This window comes from Cuculus canorus, chromosome 1 (assembly GCF_017976375.1).
Source record: "Cuculus canorus isolate bCucCan1 chromosome 1, bCucCan1.pri, whole genome shotgun sequence".
NCBI classification, from domain to species: domain Eukaryota; kingdom Metazoa; phylum Chordata; class Aves; order Cuculiformes; family Cuculidae; genus Cuculus; species Cuculus canorus.
The window spans coordinates 148,361,184-148,375,342 of NC_071401.1; the positions used below are offsets into that span (position 1 = coordinate 148,361,184).

At 38.5% G+C, this 14,159-nt stretch overlaps 1 protein-coding gene across 3 annotated transcripts in view; it reads left to right on the top strand.

The window, feature by feature from the left end:
- The window catches only part of GNPTAB (N-acetylglucosamine-1-phosphate transferase subunits alpha and beta), a 43,361-nt gene that overhangs the window by 9,705 nt on the left and 19,497 nt on the right, over positions 1–14,159 (top strand). For all 3 annotated transcript variants that reach the window (XR_008448207.1, XM_054056448.1, XM_054056447.1), the window contains exons 3-9: positions 1,067–1,186; positions 4,258–4,299; positions 5,069–5,274; positions 5,965–6,029; positions 6,286–6,420; positions 12,058–12,219; positions 13,967–14,146. Coding sequence is in view for 2 of the 3 variants with exons in the window: in XM_054056448.1 (XP_053912423.1) it covers positions 1,067–1,186; positions 4,258–4,299; positions 5,069–5,274; positions 5,965–6,029; positions 6,286–6,420; positions 12,058–12,219; positions 13,967–14,146 (910 nt within the window). In the remaining variant the exon portion in view is untranslated. The remainder of the gene's footprint in view (positions 1–1,066; positions 1,187–4,257; positions 4,300–5,068; positions 5,275–5,964; positions 6,030–6,285; positions 6,421–12,057; positions 12,220–13,966; positions 14,147–14,159) is intronic.

Below are 14,159 nucleotides of genomic sequence, written 5' to 3' on the forward strand. Positions count from 1 at the left end.
CATTTACTAAATTTTGTACTTAAGTTATTGAATCTCAGCCAGTAGAAATTGAAGCTGGGTGTAAGTTGTCTGCATGTCATACTGTGAAAAGGGAGATGGAGGAGTTACTCACCTATAAGCTCTGTCTCTTTTTGAATGTGTTTTGAAGGACACTGGGTGAAGAAGGAAAACTTTCCCTTGGAAACTTCATTGCATGACCCCATAGATCTTGGCACTAGATAAATGCTCAATATTTGCTAGGCCACCTACAGTTTAGGAAGGTATCAAATAGCTTGACTCTGGAGCTTTTGAAGGTAATTATTAGGGCGTTTCAACTGTGATGTCTGAGACTGAGAGGTTCACTGGTGGCAGCAGCCTGTAGTACTGGCTGAAACAAAGCTGTGGGCTCGTAAAGGGGATTGTCAAAAACAAGTAGAAAAAAAGATACCAACCCCCCTTTCTTTTCTTCTGTCTTAGGTATGCTGGGAAATCCATAACTGTTCAGAAACAGCTCCAGAGTGTTAAATTGTGTCAGTAAAGAATTTGAGTGCTTGCTTTAGAGTCTTAATTCATGTACCCTACTTTGGTTGTTGGTTTATGAAATGCCCTGTTATTAATGTTTAAGAGGCATTCCTAGGATAGAGACCTGGTCCTGCTGAGACCTTATTGGCTCTATACAAATAAATAATAGCAAGTATGGTTGAATTCTTTATGCTTTGTGCTGTCCTGTCTCATGTAGTTTGTGAAGAGGGTATGCCTGGATACTAGTGCTGATTTGTATGGGTTTAAAGAGTTATAGGTTAATGTCGGTGAAATGTAGAACATAAAGTTCAGATTTCATTTACTTACTGAACTGTTATAGCCACTTTATGTCCTCTTTGGTTTTATGTCTGTGCTGTTCTGTCGGACACTTGTGTAAAATTAAGAGAGTGTATGTATATAGCTAAAGAGAAGCTTTTTGCTTTGTCTTGTTTGTAGTCCTGACACCAAGTATTTCTGCTTGGACAGAAACTGCTATTGTAGGATGCCACAAATTATTGTAATGTAATATTAAACAGCTTATGTAGCTTTCATTTGAATTATGTAGGCTTTGTTTACCCATGCCGATTGATGTGGTGTACACCTGGGTGAATGGCACAGATGTTGAGCTGATCAAAGAATTGCAACAGGTCAGAGAACAGATGGAGGAGGAACAGAAAATAATGAGGTAATCTTCTGTATTTTTTCCCCTTTAGCCAACAGAAGCAATCTAACGTAGTACTAGCTGTCTTTGTTTTTCTCCCATGTTACTCAACATGAAAATTCAGAGCACGTTTTCTCACTTCTTCATTTGGTTATTCTCAAAACCTTGTTTCAGTTCTACACTTAGCTATGAAGTACTGTCTAGTCAGAATACTGTTTAAGATACAAAGCATAATAATTTAAGGTAATTAAAGCTGTTCTGTCTTGATTTTGTAAAATGCCATACAGAAAACTGTGCCTTTTGCCTGTAATTTTGTATTGATTTCTGTACTCAGTTTGTAAATAATAATCAAAAACTGTATCTCAAATGTGTAATCGCTCTTCATCTCATTCTTCCTCCTCACTCCCTCCAGTTGTTCTTTTTATAGGGGGCTTAATAAAATCTTAAGCATATGTTTCTTTAAGAAATTTCTTTCTTAAAATTAATTTCTTTAAGAAACATATGCTTATATTCTTTTTAGATTTGTAGTCTCCCAAACACTGAAACTGAGAAAGAGGAAAATAATTTATTCAATAAAGGTATGGGTCAGCCTTGTAACTAGGGAAGAAAAGATGTGTGTTACTGCATTTGGCATTGTAAGATTGTGCTATACCATTCTGTAAAATTACTGATTTAAGGCTTCAAGCAAGACTGCTTCAGACACCTTGATTTGTGTCTTATAACCATTGATTTAGTTCTTAATAAGTAACTCTGTGATTACATGATCTGTTTTTGCCAGAAAATACGCCAAATGGAAGAACAGGTCTGTATTTTAAGGGTTGCAGTGGTTTAGTTCAGAATAATATGAAATACACAAGTGAGCAAATTGATCTGATTTTTCACAGAATCACAGAACCATTTAGGCTGGAAAAGACATTTAAGGTCATTGAGTCCAACTGTGAACTTAACACTGCCAAGTCCACTGCTAAACCATGTCCCTAAGCACCACATCTACACATCTTTTAAATATTTCCTGGGATGGTAACTCAACCACTTCCCTGGGCAGCCTGTTTCAGTGTTTGACAACCCTTTCAGTAAAGTGATATTTCCCAATATCTAGTTTCAAACTTCCCTGGTGTAACTTGAGGGCATTTTCTCTTGCCTTGTTGCTTGTTACTTGGGAGAAGAGACGAACACCCACCTCACTACAACTTCCTTTTCAGGTTGTTGTGGAGAGCCTTATTACTTTATCCGCCTCTTCTCCAGACTAAACAGTCCCAGTTCCCTCAGCTGCTCTTCATAAGACTTGTGCTCCAGGCTCTTCTCCAGCTTACTTCCCCTTCTCTAGACACAATCCAGCTCCTCAATGTCTTTCTTGTGGCGAGTGGCACAAAACTGAACATGGATTCGAGGTGTGGCCTCGCCAGTGCTGAGTACAGGGTCACAATTGCTTCCCTGCTGGCCACACCATTTCTGATACAAGCCGGGATGCCACTGGCCTTCTTGGCCACCAGGGCACACTGTTGGTTCATGTTCAGCTGGCTGTTGACCAACACCCCCAGGTCCTTTTCCACCAGGCTGCTTTCCAGCCATTCTTCCCCAAGCCTTTAGCATTGCATGGGCTTGTTGTGGCCCAAGTGCAGGATTTGACACTTAGCCTTATTGAGCCCCATACAGCTGGCCTTGGCCTATTGATCCACCCTATCCAGATCTTTCTGCAGAGCTTCCCTTCCCTCAAGCAGATCAACGCTTCCAGCTGACTTGGTGTTGTCTGTAAACTTACTGAGAGTGCACTCGATCCCCTTGTCCAGATGATTTATAAAAATATTATACAGAACCAGCCCCAACACTGAGCCCTGGGGAACACCACTTGTGACCTCCCTCCAACTGGATTTAACTCCGTTCATCACAACTCTCTGGGATTGGTCATCCAGCCATTTTTTTTTTACCCAGTGAAGATCATGGGTAAAGCATGTTATGGCTTGCAATGTAATCACCAGTGACAGTGTGATCACAAGTAAATTTCTTGATATTTATTTTGCTACCTAAACGATGAAAGCATTAGTAGAACTTTAAATGTATTAAGTTTAAACATCTTAAACACAGACATGGTCTCTGTTCTGAAAAGCTTTCAGAAATATATATTGATCTTTTCCTAGTAGTTCGTCTGGCTAATATTAGTGGGTTTAGCTTTGTCATCAACACATGCTGTGATTCCCATTCTACAAAGGGAAAAACACCTGTAGGTTTTTTCCGTAATGCTGATTTGGAAAGCTGGTATCAAGCTTATGAGTAAGACCCATGTCCATGCCATGTTCATCATCTACAGGGGCATCTAATTCTCTCCCTTGTACATAACTTTTTCCACGTACTTTAAAGTCAGTTAACACGAAAAATGCTGTTTCATGGCATCAAGATAACCGCAGAAGACAAAGGCAGGTATACTATAAATCTTTGCTAATGAGTGTATATTTTGTATTGCGTAGCAAAACTTGGTAAGCTGCAGCTTTCATGTTGATACTCCTGAATTGAGCTAGTCATGGTACATCTGCTTTATTCTTCAGTGCGAGAGAGTAGCTTGATGGGTGGTGGTTCTCTTTCTGTTGATGTGTGTAGAAGGGTACTCTCTGATATTAATGTGATTATTACTTAGTGTCAGCCCTGCACTAACTTCCATTAGTCTTCATTAGCTTCTATGAGCACACGGCAAATGCACGATAAGTATGTTAGGCAAAACAATCAAGTCAGCCTAGTTTCAGGCCATTCCATCCTGGTTTCTTCCTAGTGTTTTTCATATCAGCATCATTTTTGTGAAGTAATTCAATAATAAAGCCTAAAAATCCTGTTAGCAAAAAGAATTCTGCAGTTGTCAGCACAACCAAGAATTTTTGACCTACGCTGCATGAGGGTGAGTAGTAGGGGGGCATGTGTGTCGGGCATGTGTGTCAGGCTGTGCTCGCCTTGGCAAGGCCAGTGTCAAGGCCTTGGCAGTTTTATAACTGGCTTATCGGCACTTTCACAGTGTGTTCCTGACTCAGTTAACAATCTGAAATTGTGTTGAAGTCCTTACTGTCAACTCAGTGTTATTTAACATAGTTGTTTTAATTTTGTAATAGGGAAATCCTCGGAAAGAATGCGACAGAGCCAACAAAGAAGAGGTGAGTTTTTGTAGGTTTGGGCATAAATTGGAATAAATTATCTCCTACTCATTGTTAGTTGAAATCAGATGCTGTTTGAAGAGATTGTTTTTCTATAGCCTATGCATGCTTCCCTTCTTTGTCACTTAAAGAAAAGTTGACATGACAAGCATGATAATATATGTATATGTTGAATAAAAGTAATGTTATTGCGATGTGCATGAACAGGCTTCTTAAAGTATGATGGTTTCTGAATTTCAGAAAGCATATCCTTGTTCAGCAAGTTCCTATTCTAGTTCAGCATAGTTCCTATTCTGAATGTGGATTTTCAGTATCTGTGTACCTGGAGTTTTATAATTGAAAAGCCTAAAATTTTTTTCAGCATTGCTTTCACCTACCATTTGTGTACATGACACTGCAAGTAGTTGCCTGTGGAGGGTCCAAACCTCTTGTGCCTCTGCTGCCAGGAGGTTGCAGGGCTTGCTCTGTCCCATTCTTCATTTGGCGCGGTTGTGCTGCTACTTGGAGATCTTTATAAGAGTTCCTGTGTGGGCAAGCTTTGAAATCTTGGTAACTTCTGAAAAAAACGCGGTTGTGGGAGTGAACGGAACTGTAGCAGTCAGATAATCGCCTTCTACAGCAAATAAGTATGCTTTCTCTCCCTGTCCCAGCAGATGTTAGAAGTAATTGATCAGATTTTACAAAAATGCCTCCCATTGCACTTAATGTTGATTTTTTTTGTCTTAATCTGTCTACTAATGTTAAATATACCTTTGGTATTTTGCTGTAGCGAGAAGCAACTGGAGTGTTTGCTGACACACTGCATCAAAGTGCCAATGCTTGTTCTGGATCCTGCGCTGCCTTCCAATGTCACACTGAAAGACCTTCTCTCCGTTCATCCTGCTTTACAAGCTGCTAACAATATGTTCTTTGTAGCAAAACCAAAAAATCCTTCTACCAATGTGACAGTAATTGTTTTTGATAGCCCTAAGGATGGTAAGAACCTATTTGTCAAATTCCAGCCAGTTTTCTAGAGGAAGCTTTTTAGGAAGCTGCTGTGAATTATTTCCCCCCCCCCCCAGTATTGGCTGCCACTAATTTTCTGCTTGACTTTAGCAAGTCATTCAGCTTCTCTTGCCCTCAGTCTCTTTCTCTAAATGATGACATTAATTATACTGTTTGCTTACCTCTCAGACAACTGATTACAGATGATTAGAGTTCCATGTTTTAAAAGACTGTTGCAAAACAGGCTTGATATCTGAATATCTGTGTTGCGATGATAATCTCAGAACACTGAGGTTCAAACAGAGAAAGATTGGTTTTAGAAATCCTCTCTAATTGCTGTGAGGTCTAGTTTGAACGTTGTGCAATAAGTTCTGCCCTTGCTCAAAGGATTATGTACCTTGAAACAAAATTATCCATGTGCTCAGCATGCTTAAGTAGGATCTTAGAGCAGGTGTGGCCTTCTTATTTCATTTAATACGCAGTGCCCGACCTCTAACACCCATCAACCCAATCTCTAGTCTTTATTTTACTACCAAAAATTATTTACCAGTTATAAAGACAACTTTTCACACCATTAAATATCCATATATTTTAAATTTGCAGAAGTATTTGTTAGTTAATACAATATACAAAAGAAATGACTTTAAATTTTTGATTTGCAATGCATTTTATGTGTTCTAGTTGAAGCTGCCCATTCTGGAATGTTAAGAGACAGCAGCAAACAGATAGTATGGAGGGGTTACTTGGTATGTACTTTTAAAATCTGTTGATGAGGTTTTCTATATGTTAAACTTCTTGTACGTTTTCAGAAAGTGTTTCTGTCCACAACTCACATGTGGTAAGAAATGAAAGCTTTCAAAATAATGCTTATTTCAATTTTGAAGTTTGGGTTAAGTGACAAAATGTACGCTATTAAATCTGTCACCTGGTGAAGAATTTACAGCTAAATGTGAATTACTGTAAGTTTCAAAAAGTCTTTGTACCCCTTTTCTTTTATTTTAGACTACAGACAAAGAAGTTCCAGGTCTGGTATTAATGCAAGACTTGGCCTTCCTTAGTGGATTTCCAGCTACGTTCAAGGAAACAAACCAGCTACGAACAAAACTACCAGAGAGCCTGGCTTCTAAAGTAAAACTGGTAAGGGTCTCAAGGAAAGAGTAACTTAGTTGTAGTGTGTTTTTGGAATGGTTCACGTATGGAGTCTTGCCTGTATAGGAGACTTAAGATGTTTCTGATAGTAATCTGTTTTTCTGTGTGACTCTTTTCTTGAGTTGCAAAGAGTAGTAGATAATGACTCAAACAGTTGCCTTCAAAAGACCAATTGTCCCTTTTTGACTGCAAGTTATTAGGCTTCATACTTGCTAGCCTGCAACTGATTAAAAAGTACTAGCCTTGTCAGTTTCTCTTAGCCATTTGATAGGCTGTTGCCTTGCTGAAGTATACTATATTGCTGGTTTGTTTAATGTGACAGAACTTTGTTTATGTAGCTTCTTTTCTTCCCTTTTAGCTTTTAGACCAAATATCTATAATAGTAACAACACTGGATTCTTTCACAGCTGAATAATGTATTCCTCTCTGGCAGGTACTCTGTATGGTCTTGAACAAGTTGCTCTTCAACTTGCCCACCTGTAAGGCAACAGTAGATCACAACTTGTTTGTCTGTGCCATTTCATGTCTTCTGTCCTCCCCTGCCATTTGGACACCTTTTCCAGTTACAGGCAGGTTTAACAGGTAGAGAAGAGTTTTCAAGAGTATGTGGAAAGGATTGTTTTAGGTATTGGGGAGAGATGTGATTGGTGGTGTGAAAGGGCCTGAGGTCAGGGAGTTAAGGGACATGGACAAAGGGATGTCAATACATAGGTAATCTGTCTTTGTTAGTCTGATGCCCACCTATAGGATTTGCAAATTCACATCACAACTTGTTCTTGGTACTTGAATGAGCACATCTTCCTTTCCATGTCTTTTTCTTTTTTCAGCAGGCTGAATTAATAAATTAGTTATTTTGATATTGCAGATACTGTACTGTATAACCCCTTTCATAGGTTCATAGGTGGTCACACTCAATTTCTTCTTGTCTTGGCTTGTGTTAACAGCCCGTCTTAGAATCTCAGTAATGGCAGAAACCTCTCAAGTAAACACATTTGTGCCTCTTTTCCTTTAGACAGCTTAATGGAGAGAGGTCTTAAACAGTTACTTAAGGTAATACTGATAGCTCTTTTCTTTTATGTTTGTTTACATCTGTCATGTATTCATAGAGAGTGGCTATGGCTTTTCCTAGCCTTAGTAAAACAAATTTAGAGAGTGCTCTCTCACCGCAGTTGGCTCTTCATTCCTCTCCTCCTTCTGACACCCCTTTCCTGCCACTCCCAGTGTGTTTCTCTGCCTTCAACACGATTTACTTTTGCACAGCGTTTTAAACAACGCATTGCCAGGACGTTTTACACAGTGGAAAAAAGTAGTGTGTAGCTAACCCTAGGCCAGCAGACCATCAGAGACTTGCTGTATGCTAGAGTATGCTCATTGCAAACAGTGCTGCCACTGTTTCTGTGTAACCTCCCTTGCAACCTTCCACTGCTGTGTATTGGAGCTGTTCATAAAAATTGTCTTGCTATCATCAATCTGTTGCATCATCTGTGAGTGATGGCAGATACACTCTAAAGTGGCCAAGGTATTCTTCCTTCTCTTTCTTAGTGGCACATTGGTTAAACAGCAGTGGATATTTGTATGGTCAAATTGCCAATCTCTGCCTGTTTTATATGCTATGGGTATTTTTTAAAATCACTTTAAAGAAGTTGTGTTTTCTGTAGAGAAATGGGATTGTTAACCATCTGGAGAAGGTACTTCTGATTTGCTATCTGAGATGCTGTGTTCTTCATTTCAAGTTTGCATGAGGAACATTGTTGGTTAGGTGCTTCTTGACTCGAGCCATGTGAAGAATCTTCTTTGAGTGCACATTCATCCATTTTGGTTTGGAGCCTTTTCTAGTTTCTTACTACAGGTTACGTTACAGGTTCCTGGTTGTTTTAACACATTTGATTTAGTGGAGCAGAAGAGCTCAGAATACCTTTGACTTCAATTACTAGCTCTTTGCATTTGTTGAACTTGCCCTTTAGTGTTCCAAGAAATTTAGTAGCAGGATGTTCCTTAACTTTTTTTCTGTTTTAATTTAAAATCAATTAGCTTATGTTTTCTTGACCGAGGGTTATTTTCCAGGAGCAACCATTCTGTAATGATCTCATTAATTACTAAGTTGGGGTCTGAAATAATACTGCCTCTATTAGTTCAGAGATTATTTGGTGAAAAATAAGTCTGTGCTTCCACATGTGGGAAGGTGTGGTTGAAAATAGTATTTGGCTGCTTTTGTTTTCCACGCTTTAACACTGCATTAGTAAGCCACTAGATGGAGGTGTTACTCTGTGTGACTGCGTGCTGCTGAACCGCATGCCTTTAAAGGTGTAAAGATGTTACATTGTACCTGCACATGAAACACAAGAACTGAAAATAAATTTTCAATTTTCCTTTCCCCAACTACTTATATTTCTAGAGAAAACTGTCATTGTTCAGCCTAAAAGAGACACTTGTGACTTAAAAACTAGGCAGTGGTGTGGAGACTGTCAAAGGAAGGATTAAAAGGGCAAGGTGATTCGATTTATTTGAGATGATTTTTTTTTTTGAGTTTACCATGCTAACAGTGTGGTATACAGCAGTGAAAATTTTTGGAAAAAGGTGACTTTCCTTCAAGATTTAACATCCTGATTGCTCCAGGGAAAAATGAAAAATCTGCATGTGCACGCATAGAAACATATATGGACAAGTTATGTTGGAAACAGAGGGTTGTAATGTGTCTTAGTAACTTTGTGTTTCTAACAGAAGAAAATCCACATGCGAGCCTCCTGGCACAGAGATGCTGGGTGTTTGCTGTCCTCACGGCCTTGAGGGCCGGGGGTGGTCTGGGATTCTTGTTGCTACTCTTGTCAGTGTTGATGGAGCAGACAGGTGGTTTCAGGAGTTGGTGTTGTATGTTCACACGAATGTAATAAGTAAGCTTTGTAGGGGTAAAAAACAGACACCAAGGCATTGCATTAGTTTTGGCTCTGAGATGACCCTCTCTACCTTGAAAAGGGAACTTGAAAAGTATGTAAAGATAGCAGTGTTTCATATTTATAAAAGTTTTTTTTTTACTCTTTAACACAACACGTGCTGTGCCCCCTTCATTGCTATGTGCACATATGATTTTTTTTTTCAATATCCATACTGGAGTGTGAAAAAAGGAACATCTTATTTCCTTAACAATCAGGTTTGATCATTAAGAAGATAAAGTATAATAATTTGAAGACTGTTTAAGAGTCCAAGTCCCACCTCAGAAAAAAATCTGCCTTTGAGGTCTCTTACCTTGAGAACATGGAAGTAAAAGTGTTTAATTCTGCGCAGAGCGGTGTGGCCCTCAGCCTGCCTCCTAGCCTAGCAAGTATAAGCATTAGCAAACATGCTGCAGTGTAGAACCTGCATTTAAAATTACCTAGTGAAGAGAATGCAGTTTTCCTTTCTCAAATTCAAGTGTGTGATATAAACACATAGGAGTATTGGTCTAGGTATGCGATGGCATCATGTCTTTTCCACCTGCTTGTGTTGGAAGGAGAAACTCTGCTGGTCATGCTGACTCTGTGCATCTACCTGCTTGCTTTTCTGTTCTATTTTCACAATATCTTTAGATCTGCTGACCTGTTCTGTCAGGATGAAAATATTCTCCAGTAGATACTGTTTCAAGGGAATGGGCAATCACATGAGTCCCCACTGAGAGGAGGTTAATACCTGTGAGACCAGAAAACCTGCTTGGAGAGAATTCTGTTTTGAATACATCAGCAACAAAATGCTTTGAGCAGAGCATGCAATTTCTTAGACTCTAATTAGTTATGTCACCAGATAATTTAATTGAAATCTAATTTATTGATAGTTCTGCTTATGAAAAGACTTTTCCTGAAAGACGCATCAGTGGAAAAAAAACATTGATATAATAAAAATAATCTATTCAATGTAGGGGTTATCTTAACTCCTGTGGTGAGTAGTGCAGAGCATTTTTCCTCTACTTGTTTGTGCCTGGGCTGATACATATTTAAAAGCCTGGAATTAAATGCTGTGTTAGTGTGGGGAAAGTGGAAGTGTTTGTAATAAATCAAGTTAGGAGTCTGTAGTTCAGGTACCTATTTTCTTGAGTTTGGTGGAAACAAAGAGAAGCTAAATGTTCTCAAATGCTTTCAGATCTCTAGGATGGTAATATTTTTGGTTTGTTATATGTATGTTTTAGATGACAGATTCTAAGTGACTGTGTGACACTGTTGTATTCCTAAATGAAGCACATACCCACTGATGGCAGCTTTGCAATCTGTAGCATTTCAATACTGATATTTTTGGAGACTGCTAGATGCAGTCCGTAACTATACCTCAGCCATTTAGCTACTGAAACCATCCTTTCCACCGGTGTGGTTCAGATGATTCCCTGGAAGGTCTGAGATTTATCAGATTTTTCTAATGGCAGGCCTCATAAGTCAGACTGAAAGATCTCAAATAGCATATGAGTCAAAGCATCAACAGCTTTAAAATGTCACAAGTGGGACAGCTGGTCTTGCTAAGGGAAAGGGTGCTAACTCTGGGGCAAGTGCTGTTTTAAAATGTGCAGAAAGGATCAAATTTAGTAAATATAAAGGAAAAAATCACTTAAGGGTATTATGAAATAAACTGTGGCCTTGTTGATTCAGGACAGGACAGTGTTAAAGTTGCTTTGCTTTTACAGGTCTTTTTGAATTGCTTTTACAGGTCTTATGCCACTGAAAATCTGGTATATGTGCTTATTTGTCTTCTGTTGCATGAAAGAACAAAAATTAAGTCTAGCATCTAATAAACATTGTTAATGATTACCTGCATTTATTCTCAAGCTTACTGTTGAATGCATGCATTTTCAAAATCAAAGTGTGGTTCCGCCCTTAGCTCGTTTGTATCTCTCATGCTACTTTGTATGGTAAACTTAGCATTTTTTGGGGCTATGCTATATTTCCAATGAAATGTTGTGGTGCCCTGCAGTTTGTAAGCTATGCTGTCGGTAAGAGAGTGCATGTAGTGCAAACCCCTTCTTATCCCTTGCATTATGAAATCTGATATATGGACTTAATAGTGGCAAGAGATAAAAACAGCGAACAGATCAAACAGTGCCCAACTAAGAATTGACCTTAACAGCGTACTGGCAACCGTAATTTAGGACTTGGAGACCCACATGGATTAGTTCTGGAACCCTTTGTATCTCAGATTTCTGAGCTGTAGATTGATCTGTAAACCATTCTGAAAATTTCACGCTTCTGACAGCAAGTGAATTGATGGCCTTAATTTTCTGAGAAAAGCATTGCTTAAGATGGAAAAATGTGTGATTCAGTCATGTAATGAAGTAATAAAGTATGAATTTTCTTATTGGGAGTGAGAGTGAATGGATGGGGACTTATGGACAACTTTGCAGTTGCTGGATCATTGCATAAGGAGAAATTTTCTTTGCAAAGTGAAAATTAGGCATCTAGAAATGTTCTGTGTCTTTGAATGTTTTTCATTTCCTGTTTCACTACTAATTTTTGTGTTCTTACAAAATTGTAATTCTTTAAAAACAGTGTTCATCAGTCGTTCTTATTAGTAACTCTAAGAGAAATGCAACAAAAAGGTGGAATTGGCAAAGGAAGACCATGGCTGTTGGTTGTGGGTGCATGCCAGAAATTGTTTTCTCTGCTTGTATAGTTGCAGCTCTATTCAGAGGCGAGTGTGGCTCTCTTGCAACTGAATAACCCTAAGGGTTTCCAAGAACTGAGCAAGCAAGCAAAGAAGAACATGACAATAGATGGAAAAGAACTGACACTTAATCCTGCGTATTTACTATGGGACCTCAGCTCTGTCAGTCAGGTAAGTAAATTCTGTTAAAGCCTGTAAAGGTTGTAGTATTTAAAAACAGCAAGTAGAGGCTGACTGGTCAATGGCAAGGAACATGGGATTTCTTCCAGGAGTTTTGCGGTGTTAAGAAGCCATATTTATTGTGTTGTAAGAAAATATCACAAGAACACTGTCAAATTCTGTAATCAAGGAGGAAGAAGGATCAGAGTGACATTTAACTGAAACTTTTGTGTTCTACACTAAGCGTAAAACCTAGCCCTATGCACGTGTTCTGATAAAGCTGCGTGCAGTCAAGTCTTGAAAGCCTTAATTGGCAGATAAGCAGACTTCTTGTGTGGGGGAGACGGAAGGCTTTGTTAGCAAACATGATTATCTCCTTTCTGGTATGTTTCTTGGACAGTTTTTGCTTTGCAGCATCAAAAATGCTGAGCAAATGCTTATTACTTTGATTTCCAAAATTTTGAAGACCTGAAATACAGGTGCCTGTAAGGAAAGGTGGTTTACTTTGAGTACTTTTCATACAAGCTAGGATGTTTGGTTTAGCAAAAAGAGATGAAATAACAAGACATCTATTTCAAGATAAGGGCCTCTAAAATCTTGTTTTTTCCTGCTAGAATTTAATTTTATACTAAATGTCAAGTGGCACGGGTAAAGTAATTGTGCCTCATCTAGTAAAGCTTTTAGTCTGTCTTTGTATCCTGTGGACCTGGCTTTTGGAGTGCTTTTCCTTGTTAATACAAACCTTAAACTCAAAGTTTATAACTCTTCATGCTGAAATTATGCATTATTTGGTAAATGGGTACCTAGCCAATGGATGCATACGCTGCTGAAAGTTTTCATGTTTTATGGTTTTAAAAATGTGTAAGCTGTGCTAATGTATGTATTAGAAAAGAAGGAGATTTATTTACAGTGTGTAGAATCTGCGGTGAAAATGGTAACTGTTAATTGTTCAAATTTTTCTTGACTTTCCTGTTTGGCACACTTCTTTTAGAAATGTTCCTTTTAGGCAGTCTTAATTGTTCTTTTGAGGAAAGGTCATTATGTTCTAATAAATGGGAAAAGAAACATGTTACTATGTCTCATAACCTAACTTAACCTGGAGAACTTCTAATTAAAATGCTGTCTTTTTAACAAAAACATATGGAAACATTTACTTATTTGATATTGAACATTAGCCTCAATTTTGTTACTTTTCTCCTGCTTATGTTCTTTAAAATAAAAGAGCATGTGATAACTGAAGAGCTGCTATATTATGACACTTCCAGTGTGTCTATATTAGGTGACATTTATATATGGCTTATGATACAATGAACTTGGAAGGCCTCAGCCTCTTACAACTGCATTTCTGAAAGGTGATGTTACAAATTAGAAATGCAACTTGGCTTTTGATCAAGATCTGTAAAGAATTAAGACTAAATCCAGGAAAACAGGATGATGTGTGTTTTCTGGGGCTCTTTCTTCAAGAGCTGGGATCGCACAAGGCGCTCTTATCTTGCGGTGTGATCTGCAGACCATCCTAATGATACCAGGTGGTCAGCCGTTGGTGTCAGAAGATTGTATTGTTCACTTTCATAATTCTGAAGAATATGATCCCTTAGAAAGAAGTATAACAGTGCTTGATTAATGTGCTTTTTGGTTTTTAATATCTTGAGTCCTCAAAGGCTTATGCATCCATGTGCTAAAGCACACTTGTTACGTACCTGGATCAGAACTTCAGTGTTCTATTTAAAATCTAAAAAATTATTTTTTGGTTTTGTAGTCTAAACAGGATGAAGATATTTCTGCCAGCCGTTTTGAAGATAATGAAGAGCTGAGATACTCATTAAGATCGATAGAGAGGCATGCCCCTTGGGTACGACATATTTTTATTGTCACTAATGGGCAGATTCCATCCTGGCTTAACCTGGATAATCCTCGGATAACCATAGTGACGCATCAGGTAAAAGCCAAAG